This window comes from Bufo bufo, chromosome 2 (genome assembly GCF_905171765.1).
Source record: "Bufo bufo chromosome 2, aBufBuf1.1, whole genome shotgun sequence".
NCBI classification, from domain to species: Eukaryota; Metazoa; Chordata; class Amphibia; order Anura; family Bufonidae; genus Bufo; species Bufo bufo.
Window position 1 is genome coordinate 437,520,923 of NC_053390.1, and position 23,534 is coordinate 437,544,456.

At 44.2% G+C, this 23,534-nt stretch overlaps 1 protein-coding gene across 1 annotated transcript in view; it reads left to right on the forward strand.

Annotated features, from left to right (window-relative positions):
• Positions 1-23,534, forward strand: part of MYO9B (myosin IXB) — a 182,140-nt gene that overhangs the window by 45,827 nt on the left and 112,779 nt on the right. The window contains 1 exon segment of the mRNA XM_040417459.1: positions 20,221-20,315. Coding sequence (XP_040273393.1) covers positions 20,221-20,315 — 95 coding nt within the window.

Genomic DNA, 23,534 nt, shown 5'->3' on the forward strand with positions numbered 1-23,534 from the left:
AGCGGCAGTTAATTCCTCAGGTGCCGCACCTGAGGGGTTAACTGCCGCTGATCACAGCCAGCTCCCGGTCAGAGGCAGGGTGCTGGCAATGCGATTCTGCTGCCGGCACCCGCCTCCTGTATTATGTGTTAAAGACGTGGGTCCAGACTTTCAGTATTAGGCTTCACAGAGCGGCGCCCAGCGATGTCCCAGCACTCACCATTATTCCTGGGCGCCGCTCCGTTCGCCTGCTGTGCCCCATTACTGTCTCCTCTCCTGCTCCATATCATGCTAATTATTATCGGAGCGATGGGGAGGAGACATCAGCTTCTCTAGTGGGCATTCTTTTTCCCTGGCTGTAGCGCTGTCCAATCGCAGCGCAGAAAGAAGATACGCCCACTAGAGAAGCTGATGTCTCCTCCCCCATCTCTCCGATAGTAATCAGCATGTGGAGCAGGAGAGGAGACAGTAATGGGGCACAGCAGGCGGACGGAGTGGTGCCCAGGAATAATGGTGAGTCCTGGGACATCCCTGGGCGCCGCTCTGTGTAGGAAAAGTCGTGTATCATTGGTGGCGCAGTGTGCCCGCCCCTCCTCTGCCCCTCTCTTCTCATTGGTGGCAGCTCAGGGGGGAGGGAGGACTTCTTCCTTCTCCCCGTGCTGCTGAGGGAACATGAGTGCGCTGACTGCGCTAATGTTCAGAGATACTAGACTATGCAGCAGCGCAGCCCAGTATCGAAAAAATGGAAATCCCGGTATCGATTGGGTATTGAAATTTCGATACCCGCAACAACCCTAGCAGGTAGTGCTGTCTAAACAGCGATCTGTTGCCCAGAAACAATGATTCTGTATGTAGACGAGTGATGGGAATAGTGACCCCCTTGTCCTCATACTGTGGAGGAGATGACTTCATGTAAATCCTTCACTGAACGAGCAGCCGACTGTCAGGAAGGAATAGATTCTTCTAGACAATCGACTGTACATCAGTGTCTAAACTTGCCTCTATTCTCAGAATAGGTGAACGGAATCAGATCAGCAAGGATCTGACACCTAGTATCCCGCCGGCCAGCTGTTTTAGGAGGCTGTGGCGGTGCAGTGAGTGCCGCAGCTTACCAATCAGAGCACTGTACTTTGTATAGCGGGTCAGCCCCATTCACTTCAATGTGGTATAGCTGCGCCTAGGCCATGTGACTGATGAACGTGACCTCACTAGCCTAAGAACCGGCTCTTCAAGCAACCGATCCTGAGGGTAGGTGATCAATATCTGAATCTCAAAAAAAAACTTTAAAACATAGCTCCCTCACTGATTGTAAAATGCAACCAATTTCTGAAGTGTTGCACATTGCTGTAAGAGTGACTTGTACTTCTCGCTATACGTACGACACTGAAGTCCATTATGTGATGGGACTGCCTTGGCTCAGCTGGCAATCCCAGGTTTTATGTTGGAGTAGACTGGATTTTTATCTCGCGCAGTTCCCATACATTTTTCCTGAACTATCTGTTTTCAGAGCGTTCTTTTGTGAAGAGAAAGCTGGCTCTGTTGCCGTCAGAAATATGTGGAAATGAATAGCTAGCCAGGAGTATTTCAGGGAAAGGTCTACTTCTCTATGAAACTGTTCATTTGAGAGTAAACGTGGCAGTCTTGGTGGTTCAAAAAGGGTGTGTACTGAATGGCATATTTACATCCTCCTCACCAAGGCAGCAAGTTGTCCTTCTGCCAAGCTCCTGGGAGACGGGAGAGGTCTCTGCTTCCAGTTTAGCATTGGTAAAATGTAATATCTAACGTGAGGTCCTATGTGATCAGCCTGGATGACATGTATGGGCCTATTTACACTGCAGGGTCTCCTGAGGGAACATCCTACAGCTGTTTAGGCCTGCCTTTTCCACAGAATATGTAGGAATAGTTTGGGGAAGTTTCTTGTTCATGATGCTTTCCTAACTTTAACCCTCTCACTACCGGAGGGTTTTTGCATTTTCATTTTTCTTCCCTATTTTCCTTGAGCCATAACTTTATTTATTTTTTTATACATTCGTTCACATAGCTGTATTAGGGCTTTATAGTTGTACTTTCTGGAGTGTGCGTGACTTTTCGACTTACATTTTATGAAATTTTTTGGGATAAGAGAAGCAATAAAAAAATGACAAATCGGCCATTTTGACCCTTTTTTCCGTTATGCCATTCGCCGCATTTGAAATTCTTTTTTTTAAATATATTAACCCCTTAAGGACACATGACGTACCGGTACGGCATGGGTTTAAAACGCGATTGCGGTGGGGGTTAATCGAAATCATTCAGCAGGCATCCTGTCACAACGGCGGGGCCCCCCCCTGTATCGGCGATCGCAGCAAACCGCAGGTCAATTCAGACCTGCGGTTTGCACCGCTTAGTGCAGTTTCCCCCGCGGGGATAAGAAACTTTAAAATGCCGCACCCCTGAATGATTTTATGCCAGCGCGTGGTGCCTCCTCTTGAATATAAATTGGCGTCCAGTGGGTATACAAGAGTGTCAGCTCATTGCTGACACTCTGGTATAAACGGCTGACATCTGTGCTGTGATGTCAGCCGTTTAACCCTTTCCATACCGCGGTCCGTACGTATAGAAAAGGTTAACAGTCACTAGTGTACTGTACTGTATTATACAGACATCAGACCCACTGGATCTTCAAGAACCAAGTGGGTCTGGGTCCAAAAAATGAGAAAAAAGTAAAGATAAAAAAAATAAAAAAATGCACTACACATTAGGTATCGCCGCGTCCGTAACGACCTGATCTATAAAATGGTCATGTTACTTTCCCCGCATGGTGAACGCCATAAAAAGAAAAAAAGAAAAACTATGAGGAAATTGAAATTTTGCCAACCTTACTTCCCAAAAAAGGAAATAAAAATGATCAAAAAAGTCGCATGTACGCCAAAATAGTACCAATCAAACCGTCATCTCATCCCGCAAAAATAATACCCTACCCAAGATAATCGCCCAAAGACTGAAAAAACTATGGCTCTTATACTATGGAGACACTAAAACATGATTTTTTTTTTATTATTTTTTTTTTGTTTGTTTCAAAAATGAAATCATTGTGTAAAACTTACCTAATATGTATCCTTTTTTTATTTATGTAAGTTTTACACAATGATTTCATTTTTGAAACAAACAAAAAAAAAAAAAAAAAAATCATGTTTTAGTGTCTCCATAGTCTAAGAGCCATAGTTTTTTCAGTCTTTGGGCGATTATCTTGGGTAGGGTATTATTTTTGCGGGATGAGATGACGGTTTGATTGGTACTATTTTGGCGTACATGCGACTTTTTTGATCATTTTTATTTCCTTTTTTGGGAAGTAAGGTGGGCAAAATTTCAATTTCCTCATAGTTTTTCTTTTTTTCTTTTTATGGCGTTCACCATGCGGGGAAAGTAACATGACCATTTTATAGATCAGGTCGTTACGGACGCGGCGATACCTAATATGTATACTTTTTTTTATTTATGTATCGCCGCGTCCGTATCGACCGACTCTATAAAAAAAATCACATGACCTTACCCCTCAGGTGACCATAAAAAAGTAAAAATAAAAACGGTGTAAAACAATTTTTTTGTCATCTTACATCACATAAAGTGTAATAGCAAGCGATCAAAAAGTCATAGGCACCCCAAAATAGTGCCAAACAGTCATTTCATCCCACAAAAAATGAGACCCTACCTAAGATAATCGCCCAAAAACTGAAAAATCTATGGCTCTTATACTATGGAGACACTAAAACATGATTTTTTTGTGGTTTCAAAAATGAAATCATTGTGTAAAACTTACATAAATAAAAAATTGTATACATATTAGGTATCTCTGCGTCCATGACAACCTGCTCTATAAAAATACCACATGATCTAACCTGTCAGAAGAATGTTGTAAATAACAAAAAAAAGTGCCAAAAAAGCTATTTCTTGTTACCTTGCCTCACAAAAAGTGTAATATAGAGCAACCAAAAATCATATGTACCCACCAAACTTCCACCCTATCCCGTAGTTTCTAAAATGGGGTCACTTTTTTGGAGTTTCTACTCTAGGGGTGCATCAGGGGGGCTTCAAATGGGACATGGTGTAAAAAAAAAAAAACAGTCTAGCAAAATCTGCCTTCCAAAATCCGTATGGCATTCCTTTCCTTCAGCGCCCTGCCGTGTGCCCATACAGCAGTTTACGACCACATATGGGGGTGTTTCTGTAAACTACAGAATCAGGGCCATAAATAATGAGTTTTGTTTGGCTGTTAACCCTTGCTTTGTAACTGGAAAAAAATATTAAAATGGAAAATCTGCCCAAAAAGTGCAATTTTAAAATTGTATCTCTATTTTCCATTAATTCTTGTGGAACACCTAAAGGGTTAACAACGTTTTGTAAAATCAGTTTTGAATACCTTGAGGGGTGTAGTTTCTAGAATGGGGTCATTTTTGGGTGGTGAAATTTCAAGATTTACTTCTAAGCCTTGTAACGTCCCCCAAAAATAAAATGTCATTCCCAAAATGATCCTAACATGAAGAAGACATATGGGAACTGTAAAGTAATAACTATTTTTGTAGGTATTAATATGTATTATAGAAGTCGAGAAATTGAAACTTTGAAATTTGCAAATTTTTCCAAATTTTTGGCAAATTTTGTATTTTATTTTTTTTATAAATAAAAAAAAATTAAAAAAAATTTATTCCATTTTACCACTGTCATGAAGTACAATATGTGACGATAAAACAATCTCAGAATGGCCTGGATAAGTCAAAGCGTTTTAAAGTTATCACCACTTAAAGTGACACTGGTCAGATTTGCAAAAAGTGGCCTGGTCCTGAAGGTGAAAATGAGCCCGGTCCTTAAGGGGTTAATAGTATGGGCGTTTTTCGGTCACGGTGATACCCATGATGTTTATTTGTTATTTAGTTTTTTGTTTTTTTTTATTATACGGAAAGGGAGGTGACAAACTTTTTTAATATTTTTTTTTATATATATATTTTTTTGATGCTTTTGAAGCTCAAATATGACCCTATAAATGTGTTTTTTTTTTTTTTTTGTTTGTTTTTTTTTAAATGGGATTTACACAGAAAATTGCTCATTTCTTATTCTGGCCTGACATCTGGTGGACAAAATAAGAATTGCAGTATGAACACTATCAGCCTCATCAGCGAGGCTCTTAGTGTTCAGCGTAACTACCGATGCCTCCATTGGCCGCACGGGGCATCGGTAGGAAGGTTCTTGCACATTTAGATGCCATGATCTCACGGCATCTAAGACCTTTAATTACCACGATCTGCTTTATTGCCTGTTACGGTAATTAGCCACAGGTCTCTGCTGTTTTGAAACCTGCCGGCCAATGGCGCCCGCTGCATGTGTGAGCGGGCGCCATGTTTACACATCGCTCCAGCGCCGTACATGTATGGCACTGGTAGCAAAAGTGTTAAAGGGGTTTTGCCGCTTCAGCAAATAGCATTTATTATGCAGAGAAAGTTTCCATGGTTACGACCACCCTGCAGTCCAGCAGCAGTGGCCGTGCTTGTACACTAAAGGAAAAAAGTACCAAGTTACTTGAGCTCCTGCAGTCCCAGCCACCAGAGACGCCGGAATTTTTTCTTAGCGTGCAAGCACTAGCACCACTGCTGGATTACAGGGTGGTTGTAACCATGGAAACTAGCAGTGTATATTGTGATGGAAAAATGAACCAAGCCAGCTAAAGATTCAATATGGACAATAACAATACATTAATAAGTGCCTTGTATTAACTTTCTCTACATAATACCATTTGCTGAAGTGAGACAGCCCTTTAAGACTGCCCCCGGTCAACTATCAGTGACTGAGAGCTATGTACATATGTATACACACTTAGGCCTCATACACACAAACGTATCCACCACTGATGGATTGGGCTGGAGTTCTAGAAGTGCATTCCTCATTTGTCAAGAGCTCGGTGGTCGCCTGCTTCTGCAGAAATCTCCATTATACTTTATAAGGCCTCATGCACACGGCCGTTGTTTTGGTCCGCATCCGAGCCGCAGTTTTGGCGACTCAGATGCAGACCCATTCACTTCAATGGTGCCACAAAAGATGCGGACAGCACTCCATGTGCTGTCCGCATCCGTTGCTCCGTTCTGTGGCCCCGCAAAAAAATATAACATGTCCTATTCTTGTCCGCGATTTGCGGACAAGAATAGGCAGTTATATTAAAGGCTGTCGGTGCCATTCCGCATATTGCGGAATGAGCACGGACGCCATCCGTGTTTTGCGGATCCGCGATTTGCAGACCGCAAAACACACCACGGTGGTGTGCATGATAAATGGTAGGAAAACAATTGACCATCTCACAATTCCAATAAGCTACAATGGTAACAGGCACACACGTGCATGGCCACCTCTGTAGTCCCAAGCCTTTTAGATATTTGATCTCTTATGGTTATGCAAAAAATGTGTTGGGTAGGATTAACTCTATAAAGGAGCAGTCTGCGTTAGGGCTGATCCACTGCAAAACATGGATATTGGCTGTGTGCATTCTGCAACGTCCTGCCCTTAATAGAACAGTCCTATCCTCGTCTGTAATGCTGGCTATAGTAGGACATGTACTACTTTTTTTGCAGAACAGACATACAGACAGACACAATGCACACTGAGCCATTTTCGTTTTTTTGTGGCCCCATTGAAGTGAATGGTTCCGCATACAGGCTGCAAAAAAAAGCATGGGACATGGGGGGGGGGGGGGGGGGGGGGGGGAATACATTTGTGTGCATGAGCCCTTAAACTGATGTACTGTGCCATATCCGCACCAAATTTGCTATTTCTGATTTTTGTGTGAATTGGATACTTTTTTTTTTTCTGCAGATCTCCTCCTCTATTGGAAAAGGGTGAAATCCGCAGCTAAAACGCAAAAATAGTTGACATGCTGCGGATTTGGAAATCTACACTGCAGTTCAATTTCCACACAGAAAAAATCTACAGTGTACATGAGATTTGTGTACTCTCATACACTTGGCTGGTACTCTACCACGATACAGTCTGTGTGGGAAAAAATGCATTTTTTCCGCAATGTGTGCAGGTGACCTAATAGGGTTGCACCAGGTATCGGTCTTAATACTTTTCTTGATACTTTGCCCGATTTGATACCGATTTGTCTGTTTGCAATACTAAGGCTACTTTCACACTAGCGTTCGGGCTCCGCTTGTGAGCTCCGTTTGAAGGCTCTCACAAGCGGAGCCCCGAACGGATCCGTCCAGCCCTAATGCATTCTGAGTGGATGCGGATCCATTTAGAAAGCATCAGTTTGGCACCGTTTGTCCTCCGCTCCGCTCAGCAGGCGGACACCTCAACGCAGCTTGCAGCGTTCGGGTGTCCGCCTGGCCGTGCGGAGGCAAACGGATCCGTCCAGACTTACAATGTAAGTCAATGGGGACGGATCCGTTTGAAGTTGACACAATATGGCTCAATTTTCAAACTGATCCGTCCCCCATTGACTTTCAATGTAAAGTCAAAACGGATCCGTTTGCATTATCATGAACAAAAAAAAAAAAATTTTTTTTTTTTTTGTTCATGGTAATGCAAACGGATCCGTTCTGAACATAGAAACATAGAATGTGTCGGCAGATAAGAACCATTTGGCCCATCTAGTCTGCCCAATATACTAAATACTATGGATAGCCCCTGGCCCTATCTTATATGAAGGATAGCCTTATGCCTATCCCATGCATGCTTAAACTCCTTCACTGTATTTGCAGCTACCACTTCTGCAGGAAGGCTATTCCATGCATCCACTACTCTCTCAGTAAAGTAATACTTCCTTATATTACTTTTAAACCTTTGCCCCTCTAATTTAAAACTGTGTCCTCTTGTGGTAGTTTTTCTTCTTTTAAATATTCTCTCCTCCTTTACCGAGTTGATTCCCTTTATGTATTTAAAAGTTTCTATCATATCCCCTCTGTCTCTTCTTACTTCCAAGCTATACATATTAAGGTCCTTTAACCTTTCCTGGTAAGTTTTATCCTGCAATCCATGTACTAGTTTAGTAGCTCTTCTCTGAACTCTCTCCAAAGTATCAATATCCTTCTGGAGATATGGTCTCCAGTACTGCGCACAATACTCCAAGTGAGGTCTCGCCAGTGTTCTGTACAGCGGCATAAGCACTTCACTCTTTCTACTGCTTATACCTCTCCCTATACATCCAAGCATTCTGCTGGCCTTTCGTGCTGCCCTATTACATTGTCTTCCCACCTTTAAGTCTTCTGAAATAATTACTCCTAAATCCCTTTTCTCAGATACTGAGGTCAGGACTGTGTCAAATATTCTATATTCTGTCCTTGGTTTTTTACGCCCCAGGTGCATTATCTTGCACTTATCCACATTAAATTTCAGATGAACGGATCTAAGCGTTTGCATTATAGGTGCGGATCCGTCTGTGCAGATACCAGACGGATCCGCACCTAACGCAGGTGTGAAAGTAGCCTAAGCTGTGCTGTCGCGCAGCTTAGTAGAAGTTCCAATTTGAGAGCATGATGCAGGGCAGCAGGGGTGAGAGTTAAGTGCTGGTAGGATGGAGCTATCCTGTGTCTACAGTGCCTCCTCTCGCTTGCTTGCTGCGGGGAGATGTTCTTCATGGATGGAGTTGAGACACTACCATTGTTCATGTGATGCTTTAGAGTCATGGTGCCATAGAGGAAAGAGCAGGAGTGAAGAGGAGTACCGGACTGCAGCTACAATCTATGTACAGAGATCACTGACAAGTGTCAGCTGCTACCAGGGGTAGCTCTTCTGTGTGTCATGAATCTTTGCTATGCTGTGTGTGTCATGAATCCTCACTATCATAGGTGTGTTGTGGTTGCATGTCTGTAAAGCTGGGGGAAAGCTCAGGAGCTGAAAAGGCTGCGGGGGTGATAGCCAGGGGAGAGCACAGGGATCAAGGAGGCTGCAGGGGTGAGAGCTGGGAGAGAGCACAGGGAACAAGGAGGCTGCAGGGGTGAGAGCTGGGAGAGAGCACAGGGAACAAGGAGGCTGCAGGGGTGAGAGCTGGGAGAGAGCACAGGGAACGAGGCTGCAGGGGTGAGAACTGGGAGAGAGCACAGGGAACAAGGAGGCTGCAGGGCTGAGAACTGGGAGAGAGCACATGGAACAAGGAAGCTGCAGGGGTGAGAGCTGGGAGAGAGCACAGGGATCAAGGAAGCTGCAGGGGTGAGAGATGGGAGAGAGCACATGGATCAAGGATGCTGCAGGTTTGAGAGCTGGAAAAGCGTGCAGGGATTAAAGAGGCTGTGGGGATGAGAGCTGGGGAAGAGCAGGAGGCTGAGGGGAGAGACTTTCTTTTTTTTTTTTCTTTTTTTTTTTTGTGTGCAAGGTATCGATTTTGGTATTGAGTATCCTGATACTTTGCTTGGTATCATAATTAAAGTTCAAATTCTGGTATTGTGACAACCCCACTGTGTAATGCGTATTGCAAGGCCTGTGGGATTGGTGACACAGAAAACCAGTCAATTGGGCATACCACAGTAGTGCCAACCTGATGTTGAGGAACAGAATAGCATCATGGGCTGCAGGGCGTGCGCCCCTGCCCTGGGGCAAGCTAGAAGTCTTCTAGTGATTGTCTGCAGTGCTCCTCAATGCCTGGCTGATCAGAACAGAAGACATGTTTGTTAGTCATCAGTATGTCATATTACTGGTAGTACTTATTGCCAACTCACCCCCACCATCCCTCCTAAATGTATTCATTGGTTTTATTATTTTTTATCTTCCTGTTGACTGTCTATTATCACACATTAGCAAAACACAATTCACTTTTTCTCTCAGAATATTCTGTGGTCAGTACTCCCCCACATTGAAGTCAGGAAAATGTATAAATGAGGTAAGCACATCCTTGAAATGAGGAAGCTGACATGGGCGCCAAGTAGAGGAGAACTAGCAGTATTGTATTTCACTACTTTTTATTGTCTGGAATCTACTAAAAGTATGTTTCCGATTGAGAAGAATCTGCAAACGTTGACCGGAAAGGAACGTCAGCTTTTTTTTTAATTTTTTTTTTTTTGAGGGTGGGGGGGGGCTCTGTAGTAGTAATACACTCTTGAGTCAATCCTAGTTCTAAAGGCTCTATTACACTGCACAATTTTCCGCTATCTGAAATACAACCCCTTATTACCGATAATCGGCCAGTTTAATCGATCAGCTGATAAATGATTAGCGGCAGCACGCCTTCCTGTGCAATCGGGGACATGCTGATACTGACTAGAACAGAATGAGGGAGGAAGGACTGCTGTTTCAGTCGGTCCTCTCACAGTGTGCATTGGCCTGTGTAATCAGTCTGGTGCAAACGAGCACCGATAGATGTGTTATCTTACATCGGTGCTCACTGCACAAAAATTGGGCAGTGTAATACCACCCTTACACATGCATGCACAGCAGCCTATCTCCCCAGGAAAGGTCAGCAATCAGGTCCTTATCTCCTTCAGCATCATCTGTCAGGGAGGAGTAGGAAGGCCCCCCATACACATAAGATAGCTGGTCCTCTTATGTGTATGGGGGCCATAAATCTCAGGAGGTGTGCAGATATTTCTGGTCTCAGTATATCCGTATTGTGCCTTCCAGTGCTTGTGGTGACATTCAATTCTCCCCACTTATAGGAACAGTATTAAGCTCATTGAACGACCCCTCTCCCAACATTTCAACATAAATAGGATAATCTCCCGTTGTTTTAATCCCTTTAAATATACAGTATATACAGAAAGGCCCAGATATATTAATCCTGTAGACAGTGTAAGCTTACACCGGCTGTCTAAACCGCACCAGATTTATCATAAGGGCTCAGGATGGATAATATGAGATGCAGGGATATGTACTTTTCCATGAGTTTATACCAACTGTTGGTTGGCTTCCTTTGAGACAGATTTATACGGCAGAATTGTGGCACAACAGAGGCCATACCCTCTTTCACACAAAGCTCCACCTCTTTCACCTAAGTCCCACCCCCTTGTCGGACACGTAGGGGTAGGGGGGGGGGGGCGCGAAGAGTGTACTAGTGGATGCTAGTTTGCATCACTTATTAGACAGATTTGTGGGGCAGTCACATTAGTAAATCTAAGCCTGTGTTTTTAGATCAGACCTCGACAAATCTAATCTAGGTCTTGGGTCAGTGATCCCCGGTAGAGCTCTGCCCGTTCTACAGCAGGGCATGTACAAGTCTGGTGTCCCCCCTTTGAGTAGTCAGAGTAGAGTTCACCATGGTACTTCCAGCAGGTCTCCTCTGCCCACTAAAAGTTAAATTTCTCTACTACCCCCCTCTGTTTGTAAGGGCACTTTTACATGGTGCAGCAGATACCGATACTGCACCATGGCAAAACTACAGGTATTTATTTATTTATTTATTTATTTTTGCTGCATCGTAAAGGTTGGTTCCCTTGTATACCCATGGAACCATTTTATCTGTTGATATTTATATAATACTAGACATTAAACCTGTTACAATAACTGGTACTAGAACAGTAGTGCATAAACATTAGTTGGAACAGTCTATATTAAATGGCACTGACTGGTGGCTGTGGCTGGTGGCCGAGACTGTTGGCTGTGGCTGAAACTGCTGGCAGTGTGACTGGTGGCGCTGGTACGGCTGCCACTGTGACTGGTGGCGCTGGGACGGCTGTGGGCGGCGGTGATTCGGCAGTGCTTGTGAAGCGCCGTGTGTTGATTGGACGGAACGCCGTGCAAGCGCAGTTCAATTATCGGCACACACACATGGACACGCAGCCCTGAGCACTCACACAGGTCTTCTATGTTATATATCTCCCTCCTTCCCTATAGTATCTCCTATATAATAAAAGCCCTCTGTGCCTGCGATGTGTCCATGCGTGTGTGCTATCAGCACACATGCTGCCCGCAGCACGCAGATCAATAAGAACAGGGCGCTCCACACGCCGCCCACAACTGCACGCTGCCCATTCACCGCCGCTGGCGTAGGCGGGACCGGTCCTCATTGGCAGTACACCCGGCACAATCTCTTCTCTGACGCCTCTTACACCCGGCACTGGGTGGGATCGCACTCTGTGCTGAGGATCTACTGACTGGGGTGTGCTCCACAGTGGACAAACTCCACCATGATTGCACTACATTGCTTCCAGCGTGCGGGGCACGGAGTCCAGGAAGCTGCAGCTCCTCACCGACTCTTCTCTGCCATCCTCCTGGTTACACGATGAGAGCCCGAGGCTTGGAGGAAGGAGGGTCTGTAGCCCGAAACCTTCCCCAGGGCGCGGCCACAGTCCCCGGGATACTCCCACAGCGGCGTCCAGTGGCTTGAGACCGGGCACTGGTAGTCTCCCTCTGCGGCCGACCTTTTTTTCCGGACAGCTCTCCCCCTGTACACGCCGGGCTCGCAGGTTTGGGCGGTGCAGGTGGTGTTCGTGCATGTGTGCCGATTGGCCGCCGCGCATGCGCATTTAACATCGGCACACACGCATGGACACATCCCAGGAACAGAGGGCTTTTATTATATAGTAGAAGATAGATTATGATCAGGTGTAGATTATAATATGTCATCAGTGTAGTTTCTTCTGTGATGTCAGCAGTCACAGCGCCTATATATCATTGTATAGAGTGGAGCCACAGCTCGCGGCCGGGTAGTGACAGGGCTGAGGGCAGTCAGTGGAGTCATGTAGGGACACTGGGGGAGTGGGCTCCATGAGGAGGGAGGACAGAGGGGAGGGGTCTCCACACCCCTTTCCGCAGTGGCGGTTTCCTGCTTACACAGCGCACACCTCCGCACCTTCCATGCTGCGGTCAGTCGTGCAGTGATTACCTGAGCTCTGCTCCCGCAGTGTCCTCCTCCTCCTTGGTCCCGCTCAACAAATCCTCCATTCATCTGTCAGCCTATCCCTGCTTGCCAGCGCGATGCTGTGGGCGGTGCGGCTGCGTGTGGTGCGCTGCGATTCTATTGGCCCCCACGCATGCGCTTTTAACATCGGTACGGACACATCGCAGGCACAGAGGGATTTTATTAGAGGATAAGTTTGCTGTGCTCTATTCTGTGCAGCGCATGGAGAAGGATATGTGCGTGGTTTCCAAGTATAACTTGATTTGTGGAGTAGGAATAACTGGAGCAGTCCCCTACAGAGTAGGCCTATTCCCCTCTCGTACACAGGACTGGGCACACCCATACATTACATTTCCTAGCACCATTCCTACAATGCTATGTTGTGAAAAACCACAGCTATTTCAGCAAGGGAAACCTACATCTTCTCTTACACAGGATTTAATCTAGACCTTCTGTTTTTTTAGTAGTTTTAATGAATTGTTGTACCTTTTTAAATATAATTCACATTTTATTCAAGCTTGGAATCATTTTTTGTCTTTTTTAACAAAAAAAAAAATAAAAAATTCTGAACCTTTCTTTCATTCTGCATCTGTATTTATTCTAATACATAGGGGGAATCTGCAGAATGCCATTCACTATGTCCGAGGCTTCTGTACCTCCTGAACTGTGATTGTGTTTCAACTTAGATCAGCGTTTGAATGCCCTTTCTATATACATTCAAAATACATCCTCTTATGATTATGTAACTTACATAAAAATATATATATTATATAAAAATATATATATATATAATATATATATAGCGCCAACATATACCACAGCGCTTTACAGACGTCATCCTCATTATCATGTAATGTAATTGTGATATGTAATATTGTATTATGCTTCCATAGTAGGGGAAGGGTTCAATTAGTAGACCCATGGTAAGGCATCATGCACACGGCCATAGTTTCAGTCAGTAATCCTGATCACACATTTTTTTGAAAATCGGACGCGGGCCGATTCACTTCAATAGGGCCGCAAAAGATGCGGAGAGCATACACGTGTGTTATCCGCAAGTACGTTCTGCGGCAAGGACAGGACATTTTTATAGAATTTTAAAAAATGGTGGTGTGCACTCAGCCGGTGTAACGGACCGTTTCAGCAGACATGGGGTTAAAATCCGTTTAGGCGATAACCCTCTTTCTGAGAGACAGGCACAGCCTACTGCAGGATACACCAATGTCCCGAACTGGATACAAAATAGCACTCCAAACTGGAACCTCACGAATAGCTGCTAGCAAGACGAACAGGGATCAGCTTACACTTCTGGCAATCTGTCTTCTAACAGCATACAGTGAATCCCCCCAATAACGAGTCAAGGCTCCGTGTTGAGGTCAAGCAGTGGTCTGACTGTACTTCAAGTACAGCCTCTTTTATTCATAAACTACAAACATAGTACTGCCCACAGGGGTTTGAAATACAGCCAATCAATATGTTACAACACATACAATGTAAGTACAACGCCCCTACGGGACCAGTAGGAAGACTTGTGACATAGGACAGATATGCAGCACTGTAGGATACACAGAGACAATACATCCCCACAATGCATCATGGTTTCCTCCTCTCTCCCCTGGAGACACCCGAGGCGTAATCCAATTATCTCTCAAGACAAAGAGAAGTCACCAATACACATGTGCAGACAATAGGACAGACATCACCCTTTAAACACACAATGGGACAATGGCACAATAGAAACACACCCAGCATTTTCCTCCCAAGCTGACAAGTTACACTTATTATAAATTGTTACAACTTTGTGAGTTTACATTGGCCATACATATAACGAACCTCAATTTAAACAGTATAACTTGGGGACAAACCTATCCAAAATTCACTTGAATAGGTTTTAGGGGTTTAAAAGTTAGTATATGGCCCATAATCAGGGGCAAGAGGCCAGCAGCCAGTCCTCTCCAAAACCCAGTGGCGAGGTTGGTTCGCCACAGCCGGGATCTGCTATTTGTGGACCGAGAAAACCCTTACAGCCGTGTGCATGAGCCATAAAACAGTGAAAGTGCTTCTTATCTTGCCCTGAACAGCTTCATCACACTTGTGTTTTCTTGCTAGGTTACATTTCAGTTCATTTTTGTTCATGTCATGACTTGTAGTCTACTTCCTTTACATTTCATTCTAGGGGTTTTTAAACATTGCTTTTTAAAAATGTATTTCTGTGCGACTTCTGTATGGAAAAAGATTAGCCATGCAGCCCCTGTGCTACTTAAAACCATGTACCACCTGGTAGCCATTTGACTTGGAGAGTCATGCATTGGTGTTTTCACTCTAGAGAAATATTCTTTTGAAAGTTCCACCATAGGCATTATCATGTATAATGTAGCCCCTGCTGCATTTGTAAGCTTTGGACTCATTCACACGAACGTTGTCGGCCGGTGCCCGTACTGGGCCCCGCAAACAGCGGGTCTTCAATATATGGGCACTAGCTGTATGTGTACCGCATCATGGATGTTGACCCTTTCACTAGAGTGTGTCCGCACTCCGGAACAGAGGCACAGAATCCCCACGGAAGCACTACTTTTTTGCGGTGCAGACTGACAATGCGGATCGCAGACCCCATTCAAGTGAATGGATCTCGGCGTCCTCATACGGCTTGCCCTACAGTCGGTGCCTGTTTCATTGAGGACCCACGATTTGCGATCCGCAGCACGGGCCCGGCCGGCACACGTCCTTATGGGAAGCCACTTGCTCTTCACTATAAAATGCGTTGCATTCTGTAGGCAGCAGGTATAGAGCAGGAGGAGTTGAACAGGCTGATTATATAGTTTTATGGCAAGGATGCCTAACCTGCGCACTCCAGCTTTGTCAAACTACAACTCCCACCATGCCCTGCTGTGGCCTGATAGCTGTAGGCTGTAAGTTGTAGTTTTGCAACAGCTGGAGGGCCGCAGGTTGGACATCCCTATTTTATGGGAAATTAGTCAGCAAAACTTGTAATTAATTATTTCAAATGTTTTGTGTGTGTATACATACAATAGATAGCTGTCAGTCACTGATAGTTGTACATGGGGAGGTGTTATCAGTGATTGATAGCATTCTCCGTGTAAGGTGTGTATACATCGATAGCTGTCAGTCACTGATAGTTGTACATGGGGAGGTGTTATCAGGTGATTGATAGCATTCTCTGTGTTAGGCAAGTTTTATGCTAGCATTCTGAGATCCGGCATTGCGGACTCTGCTGAATGCCCACAGGCCCCATAATCTATAATGGGGACCAGCGGAGCTGCAACCTGGCAAATATGTAGAGAATTGCTGTGAACAACACATGAGCCACTGTGATAAATTTTGTGCATCTTTAAAGAGGACCTTTCATTGGTTTGTAGTAAGGGAGATAAATATCTGTACCTGCCGGGTACCCCCCGCAGTGCTGCCACCCTGCCTGGCTTCTTAAAATAGCGCTCCTGCACCCCGTTAAGGACCCCCCCCCAAATTTTGCACTCAGTATGCTAATATTGAGCATCGGAGTAATGGGGAGGAGACGCATTATTTCTCTGTGGGAGTCTCCTTCTCCCTTGGCTGTAGCGCTGTCCAATCGCAGCGCAGAGCGTCAGCCAGGGAGGTTTTTCTCAAAGTGGCATGGGACCTAACGCTAGCCTACCTGTGCCATAGTGGGCAATTACAGGGGCCGTATGGGCAATTACAGGGGCATAAGGTCCGACACAAACAGCAAACAACTCCCAGTTACCTCCAGTGTGAAATCACACATACAATGGGAGGAGGCTGTAAATGTGCCTTGATTTTGATCTATGGGTAACATTCAGGTGCACCTGTGAGGCCTTGCGTCACATGAGTCAGTGATAGGTGGGACTCGCAGCCTCCTCCCATTGTATGTGTGATTTCACGCTGGAGGTAACTGGGAGTTGTTCGCTGTGTGTCGAACCTCATGCCCCTGTATTTGCCCATATGGCACAGTTAGGGTAGCGTTGGTCCGTGCCACTTTAAATACCTTGACGGGGTGTGCGGGCTTCGGTATGTTCTTGATATAAAATATATTGCGAAAATCTCTGTGAGGGTTTAGCCATATATTGTCAATTTGCATTTACCGTTGTAGTGCACCATTTTTTGTAAATTGTTTTATATAGCCAATCACATCCATACATTGGCAATCCTGTGGTACATGTGGTCGGCTGTGGGCATCCTCCATTGTATGCATTTTTGCTGGGGATTGCTGTTAGTAACGTACCACATGTGCAGGAATTGCTCCCCCGGTTAGGAATGCGCAACAGCATCTGGGGTTTTGAGCATTTTCTGCCTTTTTAAGACCACTTGATTCTGTTATTTATTCACTTTGAATGGGTCCGCCATCCGGAGCATGGTGTTCTGTCCGTGCCTCACACCGCAAAATAATAAATAGAACATAGAGTTATTAGGAATGTTTGTGATAATTCTCTGTGCATCACCCCATGTAAAAAAGACTGTCTACATTTTAGATGGGATTAGTAAGTCTGCCCCATTGTATGTAAAAAAAAAAAAAAAAAAAAAAAAAAACACTCAACACTGTTCTGATTGCTTTTGCAAAATATGGTGAAGATGGTCAAGGCCAAGGATAAATTACTGCCTCAGATGTGGCCTAACAGTTTTGATTAGTTTTATTTCTTTGGCCTGCCTATTTGCATATCGCCTATTACTATTATCTTCTCTCTTGTTAGTAATAACTGCTCTCCATTTTCTTGACTGCTTCTATGTCTTTCCCAGTTTCAATATAATACGTCTACACTGGTTTTTAATGGATCCAGAAGCCAGTGGGACAAAAGTTCTGTTTGGGGTTCTCTGGGAATTAAGAAAATTTAAATACTTTAAATATTACTTTTATTATAAATATTCCCAAATACCTTTCATTAGTTATAATGGCTCGTTTTGTCTAGGGAGCAATCAGAGGAAATAAAATGGCTGCCGTCCGATCAGTACACACAAAACCTGTCCAAATCGCACAGGAGGACAAATTCCCATATTTTTTGCCCTATAAGATGCACTCCCCCCCCCCCCCCCCCCCCCAAAAAAAAAAATGGGGGGGGGGGGAGTTAGTGCATTATATGGGGTGAATATAGGGAAAAAATAAATGTCCCTCACTTTGCTTGTGTTCTCTGATGTTACCTGGCTGCCGCTGGGATGAAAGGGCCGGCTGCGCTGCGGGAGCTGGGCGGAAAGGGCCAGGCTGGGCCGAAGATGCGCTCTTATGGATGAGGAGGAAAGTTGATGGGAGTGTGGGAGCAGGCAGACGAGGGGTGGAGCAGACTTCCCTGTTACTCCGCCTCTCAGTATTCACACGTGCCTGCTCCTGACTACGTGCTCTCAGAGCTGTGCCCTGAGAGCTGAGCCCTGCCAGTAAGTCATCCCTAAGGTACTGACCCCACTCCTAATAAAGTGACCCTTTTACTAAAGTGTCACTGGATCCCCCCCTTTCTCACTGTGTCAGCAACATATCCCCCCATAACATTGTCAGCAGCAGATTACGGTACCCCCATAAACTTCTGTCAGCAGCAGATCCCCCCCCCCCCCCCAGTAAGTTTGTCAGCAGCAGATCCCCCATATTTTACCACACCTTTTTGTTCAAAATATTTTTTCCCTATTTCCTCCCTCTAAAACCTAGGTGCGTCTTATGGGCAGGTGCGTCTTATAGGGCGAAAAATATGGTACTTCACAATACTGAGCTACAGAGCTGCCTCATTCTCCTCACTGCTCTGCCTGTCAGGGATTATGATACTGAATACAGCTGATAAAATCTTCAGCTGAATCTTTATGGGAATGGAGTTCATGAGGAGACCGGATGTACAGAGAAGACTGACAGGACACACTGTGGTAATGTGTTGCTGTGGTAATGGAGACTGCATACAAGTGCTTAGTCACCTCCACCCTTTTCTCTGTACTTCTTCTCCTCATGAATTCCATTCCTACAGAGCTGAACCTGAAGATTTTATTAAACTATATTCAGGATTATAATCCCTCACAAGCAGAGCAGAGAGGAGGATGAGGCAGCTCTTAAGCTCAGTGTTGTAAAGTAACTTGTACTGCTGTGTGATTAGGACAGATTTTGTGTGTACTAATAGGACGTCGGCCATTTTATTTCCTCTAATGATTGCTCCGTAGACAAAACAAGCCATTATAACTAAATAAAGGTATTTGGGAATATATTTATAATAAAGTAATATTTAAGTCTTTTTATTTTCTTAATTCCCATAGAACCCCTTTAATCTGCATCTAAAGTACACTGCCAGAAAATGAAAAAAGAACCACTGGAAAACTTCATGCGATTGAGCTGAGATTGACAGAGTATAAACTGCTAGTGGTTCTTTGTCTATGATCACAAAGCCAAGGTGGTGTACCCTTTATTTTGGGTTCTTCAGCAGGGTATTTTCTGGGGAAGGGTCACATTAAAGAAGCACTCCCACAAAAATGTTTATTCTCTGACCTGTTAGAAAGGTACATGATGTAAACTGAATCTTCTTACCAGTGACTGTATTTGTGAGTTATAACCTCCATTCTGATCTTCAGCTGTTTCATGTGACTATCACTCTGGTCTTCAGCTGACAGGACAGGAAGTCAGTACTTCTCTGTTCATTCCTATGACATTGAGGCTTCAATAGTAGTACATGGAGAAATTGGCTTCTTGTCCACGCGTAAGATGCTGTTATTTGGAGAGGCTGTTGGTCACATGACACAGCTGAGGATCAGAAGGGAGAGGATAACTTACAAATACAGTTTCTGGTAAGATTATGTCCACTACAGTTTACATCATGTATCTTTTTAACAGGTCAGAAAACCTTTTTGTGGGAGTGCTTCTTTAATACTGGCTGGGTACTCCCCTTGCTGCCTCTTTGGCATGGTAACGTTCATGTGGAAACTGGATATCTTTCGTATTTCATTCCAAGCTTTTTCATCCTAAGACGGTAGTTCAGCCTAGGTGGTTGTTGGCTGCTGTGCATGTCCATAAGTGGCAAACAATATTGTTCAGTGAAGAAAGCAAGTTCTGCCTTGGTACCAATGATGGCCACATCAGAGGTCACAGAACACAAATTATGGGGGACCCTCTTCCCTTTTATTAGTTACGGTAACACTATTATTATTTTTTGTATGTGATTTGAGGAGGGCTGGATTAGCTAATGAACTGAATCATCAAGTTCTCTTCATACACATGGCCCACACAGAGTCGGAGCTACAGTAGAATTGGAGCTTTCTGGACCTAAAGAGATTCCGAAATCTTAAACTGTTTTCATGGTTAGATCAGTACATTTTATTAAATCAAATTTGGAAACAAACCAGATAACTTTGGATCCTGGACAAATATCCTTTAATTATACCAAAAAAGGATAAAAAGTAGAGCGATAGATGAATAGATTTTCCTGATGTGTGTTATATATATTATGTTGATATTTTCTTTATTTCTGTCTTTTTAGGCCTTTGGAAATGCCAAAACTGCTCACAATAACAATTCCAGCCGCTTTGGAAAATTCATCCAGGTCAATTATTTGGAGAGTGGAGTTGTGCGGGGGTGAGCTTGCCACACTTTCCAATTTTTGTCATTTTTATTGCCATAAATCTCTGTTTTCTATACATATCCTTTTGTGCATGTTGATTATTCTTATCCTATCCCTTTTCATCTTTGGTTGGACTGTAACAGTTAAAAGCTAAGCTACAGGGTATTGTTACTATTAGGGTCCATTCACAGGTCCATAGTGTATTGCAGATCCGCAATACACCTGGCCGGCACCCCTATAGAACTGCCTATTCTTGTCCGCAATTAGGACATGTTCTATTTTTTTCTGGACACGCGGACCGGAAGATCGGGGGTGCGCTCCAGAGATGCGGACAGCACACTGTGTGCTGTCCGCATCCATTCCTGCCCAATAGAGATTGAATGTGACCGCACCCGTTCCGCAGAATTGCGGAACGGGTGTGGACTCCTTCACGGACGTGTGAATGGACCCTTTATTGTAAGGTCCCTAGTGTTCTCTGTAGTAATTGCAGTCTACACGACATACTGGTCTGTGCACATTGCTGGAAAATAGCCGTTAGTCAGGTATGGCTTCCATAGACAGATAATCAGCAGCACATCTCCATGTGTAATCGGAAATGTGCTGCCGATAATGAACAGAACCAGCGATGATTCCTCCCACATTATCGTTCTACTGCCTTGCATTCCTCTGAAGTCAGCCACCAAAAGTCAGATGGAACTTCAGCCGTCCTGTTTTTACCATAATGGTAAAATACTTGACCTTCTCAGCCCTGTGCTTCGGGTTGAGAGCAGTTTTCACCGTGTATGATTTTGAGCTACTATATGCACTTTTCAGAAGTTGTGGCGTGTTTAACACACCCATGTAACTTCATATCAAAGTTTGATCTATTTTTATATTAGTGCAGTGTTTCTATTGTACATACAGCAGGAAATAGTTTTTTAATTTTTGTCAGGAGCCTGTCCCCATAGATGAGGTTTTATCTCCTATATGCCAGATTTCCTGCCTGAAAATTTGAGAAGACAATAAACCAAAAGGAACTTAGTGGCAAGTTTGTGTTGTAACTGAACACCAAAGAGCTCTATAGACCTGTTAGGCTTCATTTATCCAGCGCATTTTACCCCTATGAACTAGTAATAGGTAGACAAATGTAAAGCTACCGCTCTTTCTGCTCATACGGTTAGTAAAACGAAGACATTTCCACAGGCAGTGCTCCATAGGAACATCGCAGTGGCAGGCCTTGGATCCTTCAGAGGGCCCGAGGCTGCCATAGCAAGAGAATGGCTCCCTCGATCTCGGAGTGGGTAAGCTGTTTGGGCCCTGGGAGTGCAGCCCTCCCAGGAAAATATCTCTCAGATGCCATGGTCACTATTAACTATGGCAGGGATGGGCAAACTGCGGCTCTCCAGCTGTTGTAAAACTACAAATCCCATCATGCCCTGCTGTAGGCTGATATCTGTGGGCATACTGGGAGTTGTAGTTTTACAACAGCTGGAGAGCCGCAGTTTGCCCATCCCTGGACTATGGCATCTGAGGGGGTTATCATTGATCACAGACTTTGCCTCCGAGTGTTTTCTTTGTAACACAGCAGAAACCCGATGGTTATGGTGACCGGTAATCTCCTGAGCAGGCACCATCTTTAAAGTCCTGGTTTCTGTTGTACATGTATGGCATCGGTCGGGAAGGGGTTAAAGTTAGAGCATGCAGGAAATCTGCATTTGAGGCCCTCTAACTAGTTACATTGTTAGACTGGTAACCTGAAGTCTGACGTTTTCTTCCCTCACCCACTGTCTGCCAATGAACTATGAACCATCCAATGGACTTTCCTGTATTTGTGACTGGTTCCCCATCAGGTTGTCTGTTGATGGATGGTGAGGATAGTTCATCAGTATCAAAACCCCCTTTAATCGGCTCTTGCGGTCTACACCTGCAGATCATTGAGAATAGGGCTTTTAGAGTAAACGGATTTGTGGTTTATAGTTGGGGCTAGCCAGTGGAGTATACAAAAAAAATGCATTTTCTGAAGCAGTTTCTGGACCCCTATATGCTGGATAAAGCAGCTGATTGTAGTAAAAGTTGGTAATGTAGTCCCTTTATGGTGTGAAAAATACACACAAGTCCGCAGCTTGTTTTCTTCTGGTGCTGCATGGCCATAACCTCTGGTTAGCTTAGGCTACTTTCACACTAGCGTTTTGGCTTTCCGTTTGTGAGATCCGTTCAGGGCTCTCACAAGCGGTCTAAAACGGATCAGTTTTGCCCTAATACATTCTGAATGGAAAAGGATCTGCTCAGAATGCATCAGTTTGCCTCCGTTCCGTCTCCATTCCGCTTTGGAGGCGGACACCAAAACGCTGCTTGCAGTAAACGGATCCGTCCTGACACACAATGTAAGTCAATGGAGACAGATCCGTTTTCACTGACACAATCTGGCACAATAGAAAGAGGATCCCTCCATGTTTCAATGGTGTTCAAGACTGATCCGTCTTGGCTATGTTACAGCTAATACAACCAGATCAGTTCTGAACGGATCAGTCTGTGCAGATCCATGACGGTTCCTCACCAAACGAGAGTGTGAAAGTAGCCTTATCTTGTTATATTGGGGTCTGAATGTGACTGCAGAGTGTCACTTGGTGGCTTCTATTCCGCACTTTAACTTGCAGTGCATTGTCAAGCAGCTTGATTTTTCTGCTGTTACCAGATTTTTTTTTTTTTTTATAATGAAAATGCAGTTCACTAATTGAACAGTTATTTTCATAAAACTGAACCTAAGCTTTATATTTGTATAGACGAAAAATCACATGAAGAGAAGATAATCCCTGTGGAATTGAGTGCATGCTGCCGATTTAAAATCCTCAGCATACTCTTTTCAAATGATGATTTGTTCCATATTTGCTGTGGATTTTACCTGCTTTGTCATGGGATTGGGGGGATCGGTTTTTGCCTCATGAGTTTTCTTCCTTCTGGAGGGGAGCTGATTGGCATATACCTAAGCTATGTAAAAGGTGACATCTGCAGTAAAATCAATAATAAGACTTTGACAATTTCAGTTTTCTACTATGTGTTGACCCAGCCAGATGTGGAATTGCTGACCACCTTTTCCTGTTTACTATGTAGACAGTAATGATGGTTATACTATGGTAAAGATTTAACCCATTGGCATTGTTTTTCCCCTGCGACAGCTGCAGGATGGATGAGACCAGTATCTCTCATATGGTGGACATGTTTTGATGAATTGTCATGTCCTGTAGGGGAAAGTA